Consider the following 16,809-nt stretch of genomic DNA (forward strand, 5'->3'; position numbering starts at 1 on the left):
CATGTGGGGTGCTTATTTGGAATTGATTGGTACATCTTTGGACTGCTTGGACGTCACCCAGCCTGACCTGGACCACATCTGGACATTACAAACGTTAGACCATGCCATTAGATATCTTGGACACATCAATTTGGTGATCCGGACTGTTGGATTTGTTCGGAGACTCGGGTTTAGGTGTACGGACAAACTAGTTTGCACATCCAAGCCATGGACACGTTGGACTACATTCATCCAGGTTGTTGATCACGTGTGGACGTGTGAATGTACTGATTGCACATTGGAGATCATCCTTGTGCCGTGTGACACATCTTTATTTCTGCTTTATTTTTTAGTTTTATTTTAGGTTATTAGAGATTTATGTTTTGATCTTGACTGTTAATAGATTTAGACAGTCAAAGAATAGTTTTAGACTTAGGGTTTGCTTATATTTTCTTATATATATTTGTTTGAGACTTGAGATTTTGGACATATTCAGTGAAATTTCTTTACATTGCTTCTTTGAGCAAAAAACACTTCCTGTGAATGGAATTTGGTGTGAAGCCATTGGAGCGATTCCAAGTTATCTTTCTTATTTCTCAAACCCTAACTCCATTATCATCAATCCAACCCATCACGGACCAAACCGACCTAGCCCCACCACACCGTCCGTACGACAGTAAGAACATGTCCGTACACTGCACGAATTTGTTTGTACATCATTTGTACAGCCAAATGGCCTCCCCCTCATTAATCATTTTCTCTTCTTCTATATTTTATAAAACCCTAAATTTCCAATTTTTTATTTCCAAACCCAAACCCTAATCCATTCAAACCCTAGTTAAAGTGCAATTGAATCCTCGAATGTAGAATGAATCCTATGCTAGATGGAAGTTCTACCTTCCACTAGGCTGGGATTTTGATGTGGTCTTGAACTTGAGCTTGATTGAATATTTCATTGTCTAGGTTTATGGTAGATTGGCTTTATTTTATGAGAGTAGGCTTTATTTTACGAGTTTAGGCCATCCGTCCTGCATCAGAATCTCTTGTGGATAGATTAAGTTGGGTTAAATTGGATGTAAGAAGAAATAATGTCTATATATGCCATATGGTGATACATCAAGAACACTTGAGTGTTGTATGCACAAGGGTCAATTTATAATGCTTTATTCTTTAGGATTTAGAGGGAATACTCTCTCTCTCTCTCTCTCTCTCTCTATAAACGTTGACTACTTTCATTAAATCACTTAATTCTAGAATCCCACAACAATGAAGGAACTTTTATAATTTTATTTGCTAGTATAAAGTTTATTGAGGACTGATCATTCAAAGGTTGAACCATGGGGATATGTTGTTACAATCTTTTGCAAGTATGGCTATTATCATCATCTAAGCCTTCATTGGGCTCTTTGCAAGTATGGTGTCTTAAGAAAGTTTCTCCTATATTAAATTCTTTAAGCAAGATTATTATCATTCTTGTGACATGGGCATAAATGGCATAGGTTGTGACTAAAAGTGGAAATTTCTAGTATAGTCAAATTCCTGTGGGTACTTAAAGCAATCCATCATCATCATCACCATCATCTTGACCCAACTATTTTAGTTGGCTTTATAAATCATGTTTCACCGGTCATTTCTATTTCGAGGCCCTATCCTCGGTAAGTGAACAAGCTGTACATCCCTTCTCACCACTTTGATCCAATTTAAATTAGATCTTCTAATCCTTTTTTCAGGCCCTTTAGTGTACTTAAGGTTCCCCTCCTTATAGTAGCCATCTTCGGCTTTTGTTTGGACGCACGAAAGCAGTCTTTATGTGTCCAGAATATGCTCCTCCTATTTGGATTTTGAACGGATTGATCGTTCTTCCTTTAGTTTAAGAACTAACTAGCTACTCATTTATTTATAGGTGCTTGACAATTTTCCACATGATCTTATCTACTCAGAGAATCAGGTCTCTCCATGGATGGAAGTTTGGCTTCAGAAGCGACATGACAGGTATGCAACATTGTGCAACTTCTGTCTCACTTAATTGTTTTTGTTTCGAAATGTGAGTCATGATCTTACTTCGTATGTATGCCATTGCATTGGATTTCACCTTTTTATTGAGGAGTTGAAATATCAAGCTATTTCAAAAGCATATATTGCTAGGGTTGGCGTGTAGTAAAAGAGGGTCCACTTGCTTTTCTTATGGAATTAGGAGGTATGTGTCTGCCTGAGCCGTAGGTGAACCACATCCTCTAGGTGTGCACCTAGGCACACACCTTGCATGTAGGTGAGACTAGTGTTTGCGTTGTCTACGATTTGTTGATATTATTGCCAATAATATTGGTGTCACTACACTGGCTACACCGAAACCCCAAGTTATCGTTTCTTTGCAGAATGTAGACGAAATTTTCTATATCGTCAATAATTTGGATTCTCGCCAAGAATATCGACTGTAGCCACCAACAAAGTAACCCATCATGGACAAACTGTACCCAACTAACTCTTTTTCCCGATAAATACGTAAAAATTGGAAGATCTAAGTTGACGTGGTTGAAATTGTGTAAATACGTAAAAATCGAAAAAATTGAAAAAAAAAAGCTTTGATTTCAATATTTTCGTAAATACCTGGTTGATCAGAACTTAGAAGAAGAGAATCTCGTGGGCATTAACTAACAGCTTCGGTCTTCGATAAAGGTAAGAAAAATCTCAAAATTTCCCTTTTCTTTCTTTGATTGGATGATCGATGTTGTTAGATACATGATTTCGGTGAAAAATCCAGGATTTTGGGGAATTTCTTCTCGATTTGGTTTCAATTTATGGTTTTGAAACCCTCGGTCGAAAACCTCCATTTCTTCAGCGAAAATCCCTCCTTGTAAACGAAATTCTTGATTTTTTTTTTTTGCTTTGACACGAAGAAATGGAAGGTTGGAAGCAGATTGCGTCAGTAGGGCCCACATTGAATGTATTTGGTTTATCCAAGCCGTCCATTCATTTTTCTAGCTCATTGAGGTCAAAATTAAGCATATCCAAAGCTTAAGTGGACCACACCATAGTCATTTGAGGGATTCAGATTTTCAGAAGACTAGTACCTCTGACAGGTATCATGGAGAGAAGAGGGGAGGGAAATATAAGGGTGGCTTGCGCTACTCACTGAGTTGCGCGGACCCGCGCAACTCCTCGAGCCGCGCAACTCGAAGATGAGTTGCGCAGGTAATTCAAAGAGTGGGCATTCTCTTTTTATATTTGAAGAATCTCCTTCAGAGTCCTTCAAATCTCCTTTTGTATTCTTCATTCAAAGACAGATATGTGCATATATGAGGAGAAAGAGCCGCACAACTCATCTCCCATGGAGACTTGAATGCTATGAGCCGGAATGCTGCCAAAATTTATATTTGAATCCATTCAATACTTACATTTTCAATTATAATGACTTTATCTTGGAATCAAAGAACAAAAGGGATGTAAACGAATTCAGAATATTAATAAAATGCAATGATGATTATTCTCTTTGCTTTATCCCTTTGTCAATGTTAAGTAAGATAATTTCCTGAATCAAAGATAATTTCCTGAATCAAAGACTTTTCGTTTCTTGTCGAAACAAAAATGGCGACTCTGTTGGGGAAACATTATCTTACTTGATATGACTTAGAAGAAATCTAGAGAATTTCATCATAGTTTGGCGTTGTTTAGATGCCAAAATGGCGACTCTCAACGGGAACATCCTTCCTTTCATCTCCAAGATAAAGCGTATTTGTAAATGAATATGATTTCCACCGTTGAAACCTTTGTAAGGCCCAAAGTCCTGTTTATTTGTCATTCAAGCTGTTCATAAGATCGCAAGGACATGGATGAAGGTAAAACACAAAAATAACACAAATCCAAAATTTCTGTGGCTTCTAAGAATTGTTCAACAGCAGATGTTAAATTCACATTGTTTCCTGTGGTGTGGTCCACTTGAGATTTAGATATGCTTCAAATTTGGGATCAAGACCTAAAATTATCTAATAAAATGGAAGGACGGAGTGGATAAAATATATAAGTCAAGATGGGCTCCATAGAGTTTACTCATTACGCTTAGGTACTGAGTTACACAATAGCCAATCTGCTTCTCTAATCCGGATGCAGTTTGGCTAGTGATGTTGCCACTAGTCGGTGCTCTGTGGGCCCCGCCATGATGTTTGTGGTTCATCCACGCTGTCCATCTGTTTTTCTAGATCATTTTATGGAATGAGCCCAAAAATGAGGTAGATCCAAATCTCAACTGGACAACATTACAGGAAACAATATTGGGTGAACGCCCACCATTAAAAACTTCTTGGGGCCACAAAAGGTTTGACTTAAGCTAATATTTGTTTTTCCCCTCCATCCAGGTCTGTATGACCTAATCAACAGGTTAGATGTCAAATAAACATTATAGTGGGCCTTATGAGGTTTTTAATGGTGGACATTCAATCACTATTGTTTTCCTGCGGTGTGGTCCACTTGAGATTTATATCTACCTCATTTTTTGGATCAAGCCTTAAAATGATTTGAAAAATGAATGGACGGAGTGGATAAAACACTTACATCATGGTGGGGCCCAAAGAGCACTGACCACTAGCCAAACCGCATCCCCTTAATCCCTGCAAATCCTTAGGTGGCTCAATGCTCTGTGGTCCCCATCATGATGTACTATGTTTCATAAACATTATTCATTTATTTTGCCAAATAATTTTAGGGCGTTTGCCAAAAAATGAGGCAAATCCGCATCTCAAGTGGACCACACCCAAGGAAACGGTGGTGATTAAACGCCAACCATTAAAAACTTCTCAGGGCCCATTGTAAAATTATTATTTTTTGCCATCCAACATCTTGATTAGGTCACACAAACTTGGATGAAGCGAAAACACAATCATTAGCTTGATAAAAAAAACTTTCGTGGCCCCTAAGAAGTTTTTAATGGTGGGATTCAATCACTATTGTTTCCTTTGATGTGGTTCAGTTGAGTTTTGGATCTACCTCATTTTTTGGGCCCATATAATAAATGATATGGTGAAATGGATGAATGGGGTGGATTTCTCACAAGGATGACAGTGGGCCACGCCTTGTCTACTTAAGTCGAATTGTGTGCTAAAGGACACTAATTGGGGGTGCGGTTTGGGTGGATCCCTAATCATGAAGTGCCACTAGAATGTTTGTTTGCCATCTAGTGTGTTGATAAGGTCACAAAGACCTGGATGAAGAGACCACACAAATATCAGCTTGATTCAAAACTTTTGTGGCCCACGAAAAGTTGTTAATGGCCGATTACCACTGTTTCCTATATTATGGTCCACATGAGATTTGGATCTGCTTCATTTTTTGGCCCACAAAGGATGGATCACTTGAGATGATCCAACTCATTCACCATTGTTTCTCGTGCTGTGGTCCCCCTGAGATTTGGATTTGCTTCATTTTTGGGTCCATGCATTAAAAAGGATGGCTAAAAAGGTGTACTTTTTTAGTTCATTTACTTTTACATGTCTTCATTATTGTATGCTAACCAGTGTTTGAAATATGGGTATCGCATTACGTATCGCATCCTTGGGATACAGATACATATCGGTTATCGCACGAGATATGTCATTTGTATTGGGTAATTTATTGCACTTTGTGGGAAACATGGGAAACATTGGGAAAATGGTTGAATTTTTTAATGAAACTTCATGGATTGTTTAAAAAGACCATAATACACACTTTTAAATCATAACATCTCAAAAACGAAGTGAACATAATAGGTTTCCTTTGTATACGGTCCTAAGCTATACGTTGTTTGACTGAACTAATGCAACTATATTCGAATTGAATACATAACATTTAGATTGTATGTGATGATCATTTCATCAAACAAGTCCTAAATACTTTGAAATTAGTCTCAATTGACAACTGGTTGAAGGGAAACTTTGAAATTTTTAATATTTTTAAAAATAATTTATTAAAAAAATGATTTTTATTTGCTGAAAATTGACAGGGACTTAACAAATCAGTACATCAGCCTTCATACATGCATTGATTTCATGTTTGGAGTGCAACATTGCAAGTAATTTGGGAGAAATTGGAAAAATTTTGAATTTTCCCCAAATCGGCTACCTGCACTCAAATTTTGAAATTAGAGTGTATGATGATCATTTCATCTAATACTCATAAATACTTCGAAATTAGTCTCAATTGACAGCTGGTTGAATGAAATTTTCAACCAAAAAAAAAAAAAAAACATGGAGAACATGAAGAACCAATGGATGTCAAAATCAAAGCTCCAAATCCATGATTTTTCATGTAAAACATGAAGAACTAATGGATTTATAACCATTTGTCATTGATTTAACATAATTTCAACAAAAAAGGGGGATTGGAAATTGAAAATGCTCACCGGATCGAACATGTGGGAGGTATCGACACTACCCGTACGTTTCGTATCGCATAGGTGGGATATACAAGATATATCGTGGGATATATCGGCCGATATCGTCGATATTTAAAATATTGATGCTAATTGCATTTATATTATATAAACTCAATTTGGTTACTATTGGAGTGATTTTTTTTGGCAACACATGTTTTTTGGGCCTCATTTAATGAAAACTCATTATGTAATGCATTCTTTTTTCATTTTTTTTTAAAAAAATCCTAAATATGCAAATATATGTATTTAGGCATGTCCTGAAGTTTCACTAAAAATTCCACTATTTTCCCCGTGTTTCCCCCCCCTTTCCCCACATTTCCGGTTATCGGCGATATTATTGGCGATAATGATATTATGTCTTTATCTCTGGCCAGCGAAACTTGTAGTGATTCCGATAACTTGAACACTGGGTGAGATTGCCCTACCCTATGCATGCAGTTGTGTACAATAGGTGAAAACATTTGAGTGTGCCCCTTTCGACGCTGCTAGTAAAAGGTTATTTGGTCACTCATTAAGGGTGCTGATGGTTAGGGGGCTTCAAATAGACCCTTCACCCCAACCATTTCAAACCCCCACAGTTTTCTAGAAAAATCCTAATTCCCCGACTATTTCAAACACACACACCTCCTGCCATTCTCTGTCATTTAAGTTTGTTCTGGAAGCAGATCCACATATACATGCTAAATTCATGTTCATCTCTGCAATTAACAAACATTAGCATGTAGTTGTTAGCATTCATAATTTCTCCTCATTCATCGTCCGAACTCTCACTTAGGTGCTTCCATGAACAACTTATGGGCTTTTCTTATGCCACTTCCTTAACCCTGCCGAGTATTTCTCCAATGTGATTTTATTCATTGAAGATGGGTGGCTTCTAACAGATCTTTGGGACAGATCCTTTCTCTGTTGGGCCTTGTAGTTGCTGCTGAGTTCAAGACTGCCTATTTGGGACTCAACACAGGAGATGCGATCAAAGGAATTAACATCCTTACATCTCTTTTGGGGTGTAAGAGTGCTTGCTACCAAAATTCATGGGTGAACTTTACACACCACGGGTTTACAGCTGTGTGCAATGCTAGTTGTATAAGTTGATCTATCCTTCTAGCCAATTCATCATTGATTCTGAAAGTTTGAGAATAGCTCTGCATGTGCAACAACTCGTGCAGCCATTGAATCTCAAATTTGATACAACCAGAACCTTCTCTAATACCACTTTGATGCACTCAAGAATTGTAGGTGAATCGGGAGGAAAGGAGAATGCACCAAATCAGTGTTGGAGTCTCTTATCCAAATGCGAATTATGTGAAGCAAATTAAATTCAATTGTCAAAATCCACACTGTGCTTCCTCGTGTATATTTTGTTAGCAAAACTAAAAAAACATAATCTAACTGTTATTTAGACACTTGTTTATACTAAACCTACTGACTTCTACTACTAACCACAATTACTTAATAATCCCCAAATATCCTTAAAATCTCAAAATTTGCAACTATTTTCGTCACTGTTTTTAGGCTTAATTTTTAGGTCCATGACAGTCGAATATTGAGAACTCGTACAAATAGCTGTCATAGATATTGAAGATCTTCAGCGTGTGCTAAATCTCACCTAAATGGACATAAAAACAGAAAGTTATGCTGCTCGGAAGTTGAGTATTTTGGGATCTTGCTGATTGAAGATTCGGAGAGCATTTACTAGCATCTCTGATCATTGTGGCCTCTATTGGCTCTTGAGCAAGCTATTTAATAACAGTAACAGTGACTGTAACGGCCATCGCTGTTAGTGTTACAATATGGGCCATAATGGCAGATACAGTCTTTTTTATGCCCTTTTACAGGCCATTTTTTTTTTTTTTTTTTCCATAACGTCAGTTACAGTCCCATAATGTGTAACGGTTCACACCATTACCGTTATGTAATAGTTGTTACAGTTGTTTCTTAGATTGTTGATTTAGAAGGCTTGTCACTTTATCTCGGAAAAATTGCATCCCCCTTACACTCTTTAACTCTTAGTAGCTTCTCAGGACAATGATGACCTATCAATGCTCCTGTATTACGTCTCCAGTGGGAATCTTTGCATTTTGTTTAACATGCAACTTCAGCTATCTTCTTGGTGAACTTATTAGTTGCATGATTCATCTAACTAGGTGTCGCTTCCGCTTTGAATCACACTTTGGACTCACACACCTGCTCTTGCTGCCTACCTGTCTACATTTGAAAACATTTTAAAATAGACTCTTCCCCGCTCCTGCACCCGAATCTGTTGCTGATTTTGCTTCACACTTCGTGAAATTATACTTAGTCCCTTCTCAAATATCCCAACAGGGTGTTGACTGTGATTCTCAATAGCCTATCGTATGTGTGCATCATTGTCCCTGACTCCCTGTCATCATCATCATATCCTTGTCCCAGCTTTTTGGTTGCTTTACGAATCTTGTTTTGACAAAGTTCACAAGGCCCTATCTTCAATATGTCTAAAAGTGTTCTCATCCCTTCTCACCACTATATGTCCTTTTAGGTCTTCCCCCCATCCTCTGTTTAGGTCCTTTGCCCATAATGTTTCTTTCCTTGCTGGGGCGATATTCAGTTTATTTAGCACATGGCTGAACCATCTCAATTGGTTCTCCATCATCTTATCTTCTATTGGAGCTACTCTTAGTAGATGTGTACATAATGTCCACAACTGCTAAATGTCTTTTATCTTTTTCTCATGAATGCTTGATAATTGATTCCTCTTTTGCCCATTGGAATTCTCTTGTCCTTGTTCTTATTTATTCTAGATGATAATGGTTAAATCCAGACGGTCTTCTCCTATCTTTCTTCAGTTAGATGTAAATGTCACTGACCTATTGATTCGTCCACTACATATTGTCATCGGTCTTCCTATCAGTTTGGTTAGCTTTCTGTCTGGCTTCAATTGCTGTATTCTTTGTTTACTTTATCTATCAGGTCAGTTACTAGAGTCATTCCATGCTTTCATGAACATCAGCCATTTCAAACCCCTGATAAAAGTTGGTTTGATCTTTAATCCAGTCTGACAAATGCCATGGTGAGACATTATGCTCATAATTTGTGTAGTATCAGCTTTCCCATTAATAATGTCTCAACGAAGAAGTCTCCTGCATGTTAGACGAGCTGGTAGGGACAGTGTGGTGTGTGAGAGTGATCCAGGGTTCCAGGGTTCAATGCCTGGTATTGTTACCTTTAAAAAAAAAGTCTCAACTAAGAAAGTACGCCTGACCTGGTTAGTTTCTTTAGCTGGATCCTTGTAGGTAGTATACTAGTATAGTGTATTGTTTTCATCTCATCACTTTACTGAAAGGGTTTCAATGATAGTTGCTATGTCGATGCATCTCGTGGGCCAGATATAAGACTCTTGATTCTATACATCTCTCATGAACATAATCAGAAAGAAGATGCAACTAAATATGCCACATTCCAATCTTATGATTATCTGCTAACTTGATTGAATAAATGGCAAGTTACAGATAATCATAAGCTAACTTGATAATAAATAAAATGATAAGTTATTGTCTCCTAATTTTCGTCTGCTATTATGAAAGCCCCTAATTTTTAAAGTGGTAGGTTGCTGCTTGACGAGTTTATTTTGATAGTGAATGTATCTCAGAGTTATATAAGCCATTACAAGATCCACTTATTTCACGCTGCATTGAGATCATCGACATGGATAAAAACAATACTACTTTAGGAAGCAAAGCTATTTCAGCAACGAGGAGCATATGGTCAAAAATTTTCCCACAACCGCGGAGAGTTTGGCTACCAACAGGATGCTTGGTATATGGAACCTTGCAATAATTTCAATATATATATATATGTATATTTGTTTTACATCCATATAATTGTGAAAGTAACGTCTGCCCTTGAATATGCAGCAACTACTAGATGTTTTACATTGGGCCCTACCAAAGATGTCGCTAATTGCTTCAGACTTCAGCTACCTCCCTGATGTGAAAATATCTGGTGAGAGAGCTCCTTTGGTTTCAACTAAGGTAAAATCCTCATTATCTAGGGATAGACATTGTCCTGTTCAGTGTGCATTTCATTTTGCTTTAGCTTAAGCTCCTTTTGAATCCTTTGAAAGTTTTTCTCAACAGAAGTTTTACTTTCCTGAAAAGCTTTTTTTTCTCTTCATTTGGAAGCCTTTTTTGTTGTTTGGTTCACACTGAAGCATTTCTTGAAAATTATAACATGATATATAATTAACATTAAGCGCTCATCATTTAGGGCAAACCTTTGATGGATTGTGCCCTCCAGGAATGACTTTGATGGAACAACCTAAACCATCCAATCAATGACCAATAAAATGGATGGCCCATATTGATCATACTAGAAAGACATCTATCATGCATGGTCTAGCATTGGTTCTCCATGCCTCTCAACATCGACTTTGATTGAATGATCCAAATCATCTGATCAGTGAGAAGGAAAATAGATGGTCAAGATTGATTTAACCATGAAAGGTCTAATCAATAATCTGGACTGTCTATCTAGTTGCCAATGATTCTCAACAATCACCTCAATTGGGATTCCTAATAATATGATTAGTGGCTATAAAATTGGATGAATGTAGTTGATTAGGTTGGAAAAGGTCCAATTATCAATCTAAACCATCCATCATGTATAACAGCCTTTGATTGCCAACCCTATCGAAAATTAGTTTGATTGTATGGTACTAATCGTTTGATCAATGTCTAGGAAATGGACGATCTAGATTAATTATAGTGATAGGTTATATCACTGATTAGGGCCATCCATAATGTGAAGCCCACACTTGATTATAAAAAAAAAGGTGTTCCGTAACGGTAACGGTGGCTATAATGGCCTTTTTTTTTTCAAAAAAGAAAAAAAAAATCTTTTTCAGGACCGTTATGTGACCTTACAGGGCCGATATGGGTCTTTTTTTTCGTAATGGCTTCATCGGCCCCCTAACGCATAAGAGTTACCACCATTACCGTTACGTAACCATTTTGGCATACCATGCTCTCAATAACTACTTTGACAGGCAATCCTAATCATCTAACTAGTGGCTAGGGAAGTAGATTGATGCAGGACATGAAATTCAAATATGATGTGCAAGATTTTCAGGCTTTAGATCACACTAGTTCAGAAACAATTACACAAAATTCCACATCCCACACAAAAATTCAAGCATTCAATCAAGGGGAATCTTATGCGGATCTAGGCCTACCCATGCTAGGTTCGGATCAATCAAAATTATAGACCAAACAAGAATCAAAAGAGGGTAAATTCATCCACACATGCACAGAAATAATTCCCCAAATCCAAGGGATTCAGAAATTTCAAGTCGGGGAACCCTAAGGTTGAAGAAAGGGCATAAATTTGGAGATTTGAGTAATTTAGGTTTAGGTTTAGGGATTTTGGGTGAAAGAGGAGTGAAAGAGAGGAGAGAGACGAACCAGAGAAGTATCGCACGTGTGGGCAGCGGTAATGGCCCAGACGCACGTGCGTGTGATCCCGGCTGCACGTGTGTGGGGCCCACTATTCAGAAAAAGGGCACCTTGGCCTTGGTCGGCCAAGGGTGGGCTCCAAAACCTCCAAATTTCAGCTCAATCCGATGCACGATTTGTGCATGGTGCTCCGCTGAAGTTTCAGCCCTCCTGCAGGGCTAGATTTTGGAAATCTACTGTAGAGGGGAAAACGGCTGCAATAGAGGATGGATTTGAAGCGTAAATGATTGTAGGAGGAGAAATATGGATGAAAGAAGGTGGGGGCGAATCGGGATAGGTGTAGCTTCATGCCACAGTAGTCAGCCCTTTGAGGAAGGGAGGGTTTCGCACTCAATTGAATCTCCACAACTCAGAAATTTAGAGGAGCAGAAAAAACGTAGCAATTTTATTAATCTTCATTCAATGAAAAAGACTGTAAGGGGTGTCTATTTATAATAAAACCCTATATTCCAAAACTCGCGCCATGTGCGTAACCTATTACTTGGCGACGAAGTAATAAAAAATAACAACTAATCAAAGCAATCTAAACTGTCCATGATATTCCTAATAACAATAATAAGCAAAATCCAAAGTACTAGATTAATTAATATTGTAGGCTACGATCATGAGAGCGTATGGTGGGATTCACATGACTATTGGGTCCACTCCAACAAACCAAAACGCAACCCTCTAACTAGGAGGCTCGCCCTGGACGTCATCATCGATCCAGATTGATGGTGAGGCCCTCCTTGCGTACATGCGTAGGGGGTGTGCATGTGCGCGAGATGTCCTCATCAATTCTCTCCAGCTGCGAAGGTTTCGCCACTGGCGAAACAAAACTCCTGGACCACTTCGAGATGTAAGGATCAAGTCTCTGAAGCTCCTTAGCAAGCTACGTACTATCTGAAGCTGGGCGTGACTTTCACTTGACTAAGAACTTCTGAAACCTGCCGCCTGACGTAGATATTATCTGATGGTCCAAAATATCTTCTATATCCTCTCTGGGTGTGGGAAGGGTAGGTATGAGAGGTAGAGGCTTGGAAGATGGGTCAGGAGGGGGCCATGGATTAAGGAAAATGTTTAGGGAATCAGGATGGTTAGGTGACAGGTTGGACAATGTATCAGTGGTCCCCTTAAATGCAACTAGATCCTCTACATTGAATGTGGAACTAATTCCCATGGAAGGTGGAAGATCTACCACATTTGCATTGAAACTGTTTCGTTTTATAATTTTGAATGGTCCAGCGCTACGCGCATGTAATTTACGAACGGCTCCCTGAGGGTACTACTCTGGCCTGATGCGGACCATCACAGAGTCCCTTACATTGAATTCCTTGAAACGTTATGTTGGTCTGCAGAAAGTATGTAATGTTCATTACTAGTCATGATCTTCTGCCTGATTTCTTGATGTCGTGAATGAATGTAATGCGCAAAAGACTCTGCAGACTCTGACAGCCTATGGGACAGTCACATAAGGACAAGATCAATAGGTTTTCTAGGTTTATAACCAGTAACGACTTCAAAAGGACTTAAGACCTATGGACCTATCAACAAAACTATTAAACGCAAACTCAGCTATAGGTAGTACGGTGTCCCACATCCTGGTGTGCCCTATATCCCTCATAGGGGAAACTCATCCCGTAGATCATCAGGAAAGATATCACGAAACTCATCCACTACCGGAATGGCCTCAGCGTGTAACCCTATACTAGCCTCTGGTGCACTCTCTCTAGCCACAAGGTTATATATGTTGTACCACTCAAAAAGGTGGTCCATGTCTGCCAACCAATCTTGAAAAACTTTAGGGTCCAAGTGGCCATCAAATGTGGGGGCATCTACTCCCTTTGAGAAGTTGCGCATCGGGGTCATAGTGGTCTTGATGTACCTCACGGGGTGGGTGCACGGGTGCGCGCCCATGACCGATTCCTTGGCCACCTTCATTCCTTGGTCTATTCTCCTGACCACCTGCCTGAGATTGCGCATCTTCCTCATTGGTGGGGTTTGCCCTGGCGAAGGTCTCTAGTTAGGTAATGCGCACATCAAGCTGTTCAAAGCGTTGATCCATACGTTGTTCCAAGCGCCTACCCAAAGACTTAAACTGCTGGGTCAGCTTGTTCATTGACTCTTGCAATTGCTCCATGTGTAGTGTAGGGTGCAAGCCAAAACCACGACCGGTACGTGTGGGCATACAACTACTAACTCAATCTAAGGACCTTCTACTACAACTATATGCGCCTAGATAGGACTAAATGCTTCTATAGGACTCTATATGGAGAAAACGACACAATACTACTAAATTTCTAGCAACCCATCTGTCTAAAAAATCTGTCAACAGAAAATCCAGCAAAGAGATATGCGGATCTTCTGATAACAGAAAATTCAGCAACCTATATCAGAAATTATGGACCTCTAAACAACTCTATATGATGTTACTTAATGCATAATGGACACAAATAAGTTAAACCCTAAACATGCAATGCATTTCTCTACAAGAACCCTAAGCTTTGATACCAAATTTGATGCAGGATATGAAATTCAAATATGATGTGCAAGATTTTCAGGCTTTAGATTACACTAGTTCAAAAACAATTACACAAAATTCTACATCCCACACAAAAATTCAAGCATTCATTCAAGGGGAATCTTATGCGGATCTAGGCCTACAGATGCTAGGGCCCGATCAATCAAAATTATAGACCAAACAAGAATCAAATGAGGGTAAATTCATCCACACATGCATAAGAATAATTCCCCCAATCCAAGGGATTTAGAAATTTCAAGTCGGGGAACCATAAGGTTGAAGAAAGGGCATAAAATTGGGGATTTGAGTAATTTAAGGTTGGGTTTAGGGATTTTGGGTGAGGGAGTGAAAGAGAGGAGAGACACGAACCATAGAAGTACTGCACGTGTGGACAGCAGCAATGGCCCGACCGATGTGTGTGGGGCTCAATATTCAAAAAAAGGTCACATTGGCCCTGGTCAGCCAGGGGTGGGCTCCAAAATTCTCAAATTTCAGCTCAATCTGATGCATGGTTTGTGCGTGGTGCTCCGTTGAAGTTTCAGCCCTCCTGCAGGGCCAGATTATGGAAATCTGCTGTAGAGGGAAAAACGGATGCAATAGAGGATGTATTTGAAGCGTAGATGATTGTAGGAGGAGAAATATGGATGAAATAAGGTGGGGGCGAATCGGGATAGGTGTGGCTTCGCGCCACGGTAGTTAGCCCTTTGAGGAAGGGAGGATTTCGCACCCAATTGAATCTCCACAACTCAAAAATTTAGAGGAGCAGAAAAACGTAACAATTTTATTAATTTTCATTTAATGAAAAAGACTACAAGGGGTGCCTATTTATAATAAAACCCTATACCCCAAAACTCGCGCCATGTGCGTAACCTATTACCTGGCGACGAAGTAATAAAAAATAACGACTAATCAAAGCAATCTAAACCGTCCATGATATTCCTAATAACAATAATAAGCAAAACCCAAAGTACTAGATTAATTAAAATAGTGGGCCATTATCATGAGAACCCATGGTGGGATTCACATGACTATTGGGTCCACTCCAACGAACCAAAACGCAGCCCTCTAACTAGGAGGCCCTCCCTGGGCGTCGTCATCGATCTAGATCAATGGTGGGGCTCTCCTCTAGATGTCCCCATCATAGATGAATCAAATTGGTTATACCTTAAAAGGTTTTATCATCAATTTGATTGTCAATCGTGTGGGCTCACCTTTGGTTGTTGGTGACTCGCAAGAGTCTTTTTTTTATTATTATCAAAGTTTCCTATCCATCCGATCATTGCCAGAACAATAGATGGTCTTGAAGTCTTGATTCATCAAATTGAAGAATGTTTGATAATCGGTATATAGATCATACATCATGTTGGCCTCAGTTTGATTGCCATGCATCTCAAAATCTCTTTGGTTAAATGATCCAAAACATCTAATGAATGGCCAAGAAAGATGATGGCCCATATTGGTTTTATTGGTAATTTGGAAAAGGTCAGATCATTGATTTGGACCATGCGACATGTGGGGCCCATCTTTGATCATCCCCTCCAGAATCACTATGATTGCACGATCCTAACCATGGTGATCAAATGCTAGGAGAATGGATGGTCATGATTGACTCCACTATTAAAAGGGATTTTGCCCCCCAAAAAAAAAACTTTCAGGGACAACAAAATAATATATTCTTAGAAGGAATTTACTCCCTAAAAACCAATTATAGTTTACTCGGAAAAGTTAAATCTTGTGGAAAGAGGCTTGCCAAACATAGGAAACCTTATTTCCATGCAAGACACTTCCCTCTAAGGTTCCAAGCAGTGCATTGGATTAAATTTCCCTTTCTTGACCTCATACTTGCATGAGATAGAGAGAGAGAGAGAGAGAGAGAGAGAGAGAGAGAGAGAGAGAGAGAGAGAGAGAGAGAGAGAGAGAGAGAGTCATGCTCACAAGAGAGAGTCATGCTCACGTGCGCACCTTTGCACACATGTCATGGGCATCTAATCCAAACGGTCCATGTGACGCGGAATCCCATGAAACCCTCTCTCTCTCTCTCTCTCTATATATATATATATATATATATATATATATATATGCAAATCAACGGAGGAAACTGTTTTCATTTTTCATGGCCCACCAAAGTTTTGGATCAAAGTAAAAATTGGGCCTGGGGGGTTTCATGAGGTGCTGCTTCACATGGACTGTTTAGATTTTGGACTCACATCACGTATGATGAGTTCTCAAAAAAGTTCGCACGAGTTTCGTGTGAACTGGTGCGCAGCTGAGCATTCGGCTATATATATATATATATATATGTCAATGCAGGGGCATTTTCATGTTGGGCTCAAGTGGAGTGGCCTGTGGGATGTAGGGGCACACTCGGGATGGGCAGCCCATGTGAGGTGAGCCCCACCTGTGTGAAGTGGAACCCATATGAAGTGGGGCCCACAAGGGGG

General features: G+C 39.2%; 1 protein-coding gene across 2 annotated transcripts in view; it reads left to right on the forward strand.

The window, feature by feature from the left end:
* Window positions 1–16,809, forward strand: part of LOC131246457 (protein arginine methyltransferase NDUFAF7 homolog, mitochondrial) — a 76,367-nt gene that overhangs the window by 45,359 nt on the left and 14,199 nt on the right. For both annotated transcript variants that reach the window (XM_058246614.1, XM_058246615.1), the window contains 3 exons: window positions 1,883–1,971; window positions 9,994–10,174; window positions 10,273–10,389. In XM_058246614.1, the coding sequence (XP_058102597.1) occupies window positions 1,883–1,971; window positions 9,994–10,174; window positions 10,273–10,389 (387 nt within the window). The remainder of the gene's footprint in view (window positions 1–1,882; window positions 1,972–9,993; window positions 10,175–10,272; window positions 10,390–16,809) is intronic.

The sequence above is a fragment of the Magnolia sinica genome, chromosome 5, assembly GCF_029962835.1.
Source record: "Magnolia sinica isolate HGM2019 chromosome 5, MsV1, whole genome shotgun sequence".
In the NCBI taxonomy this organism is placed as follows: domain Eukaryota; kingdom Viridiplantae; phylum Streptophyta; class Magnoliopsida; order Magnoliales; family Magnoliaceae; genus Magnolia; species Magnolia sinica.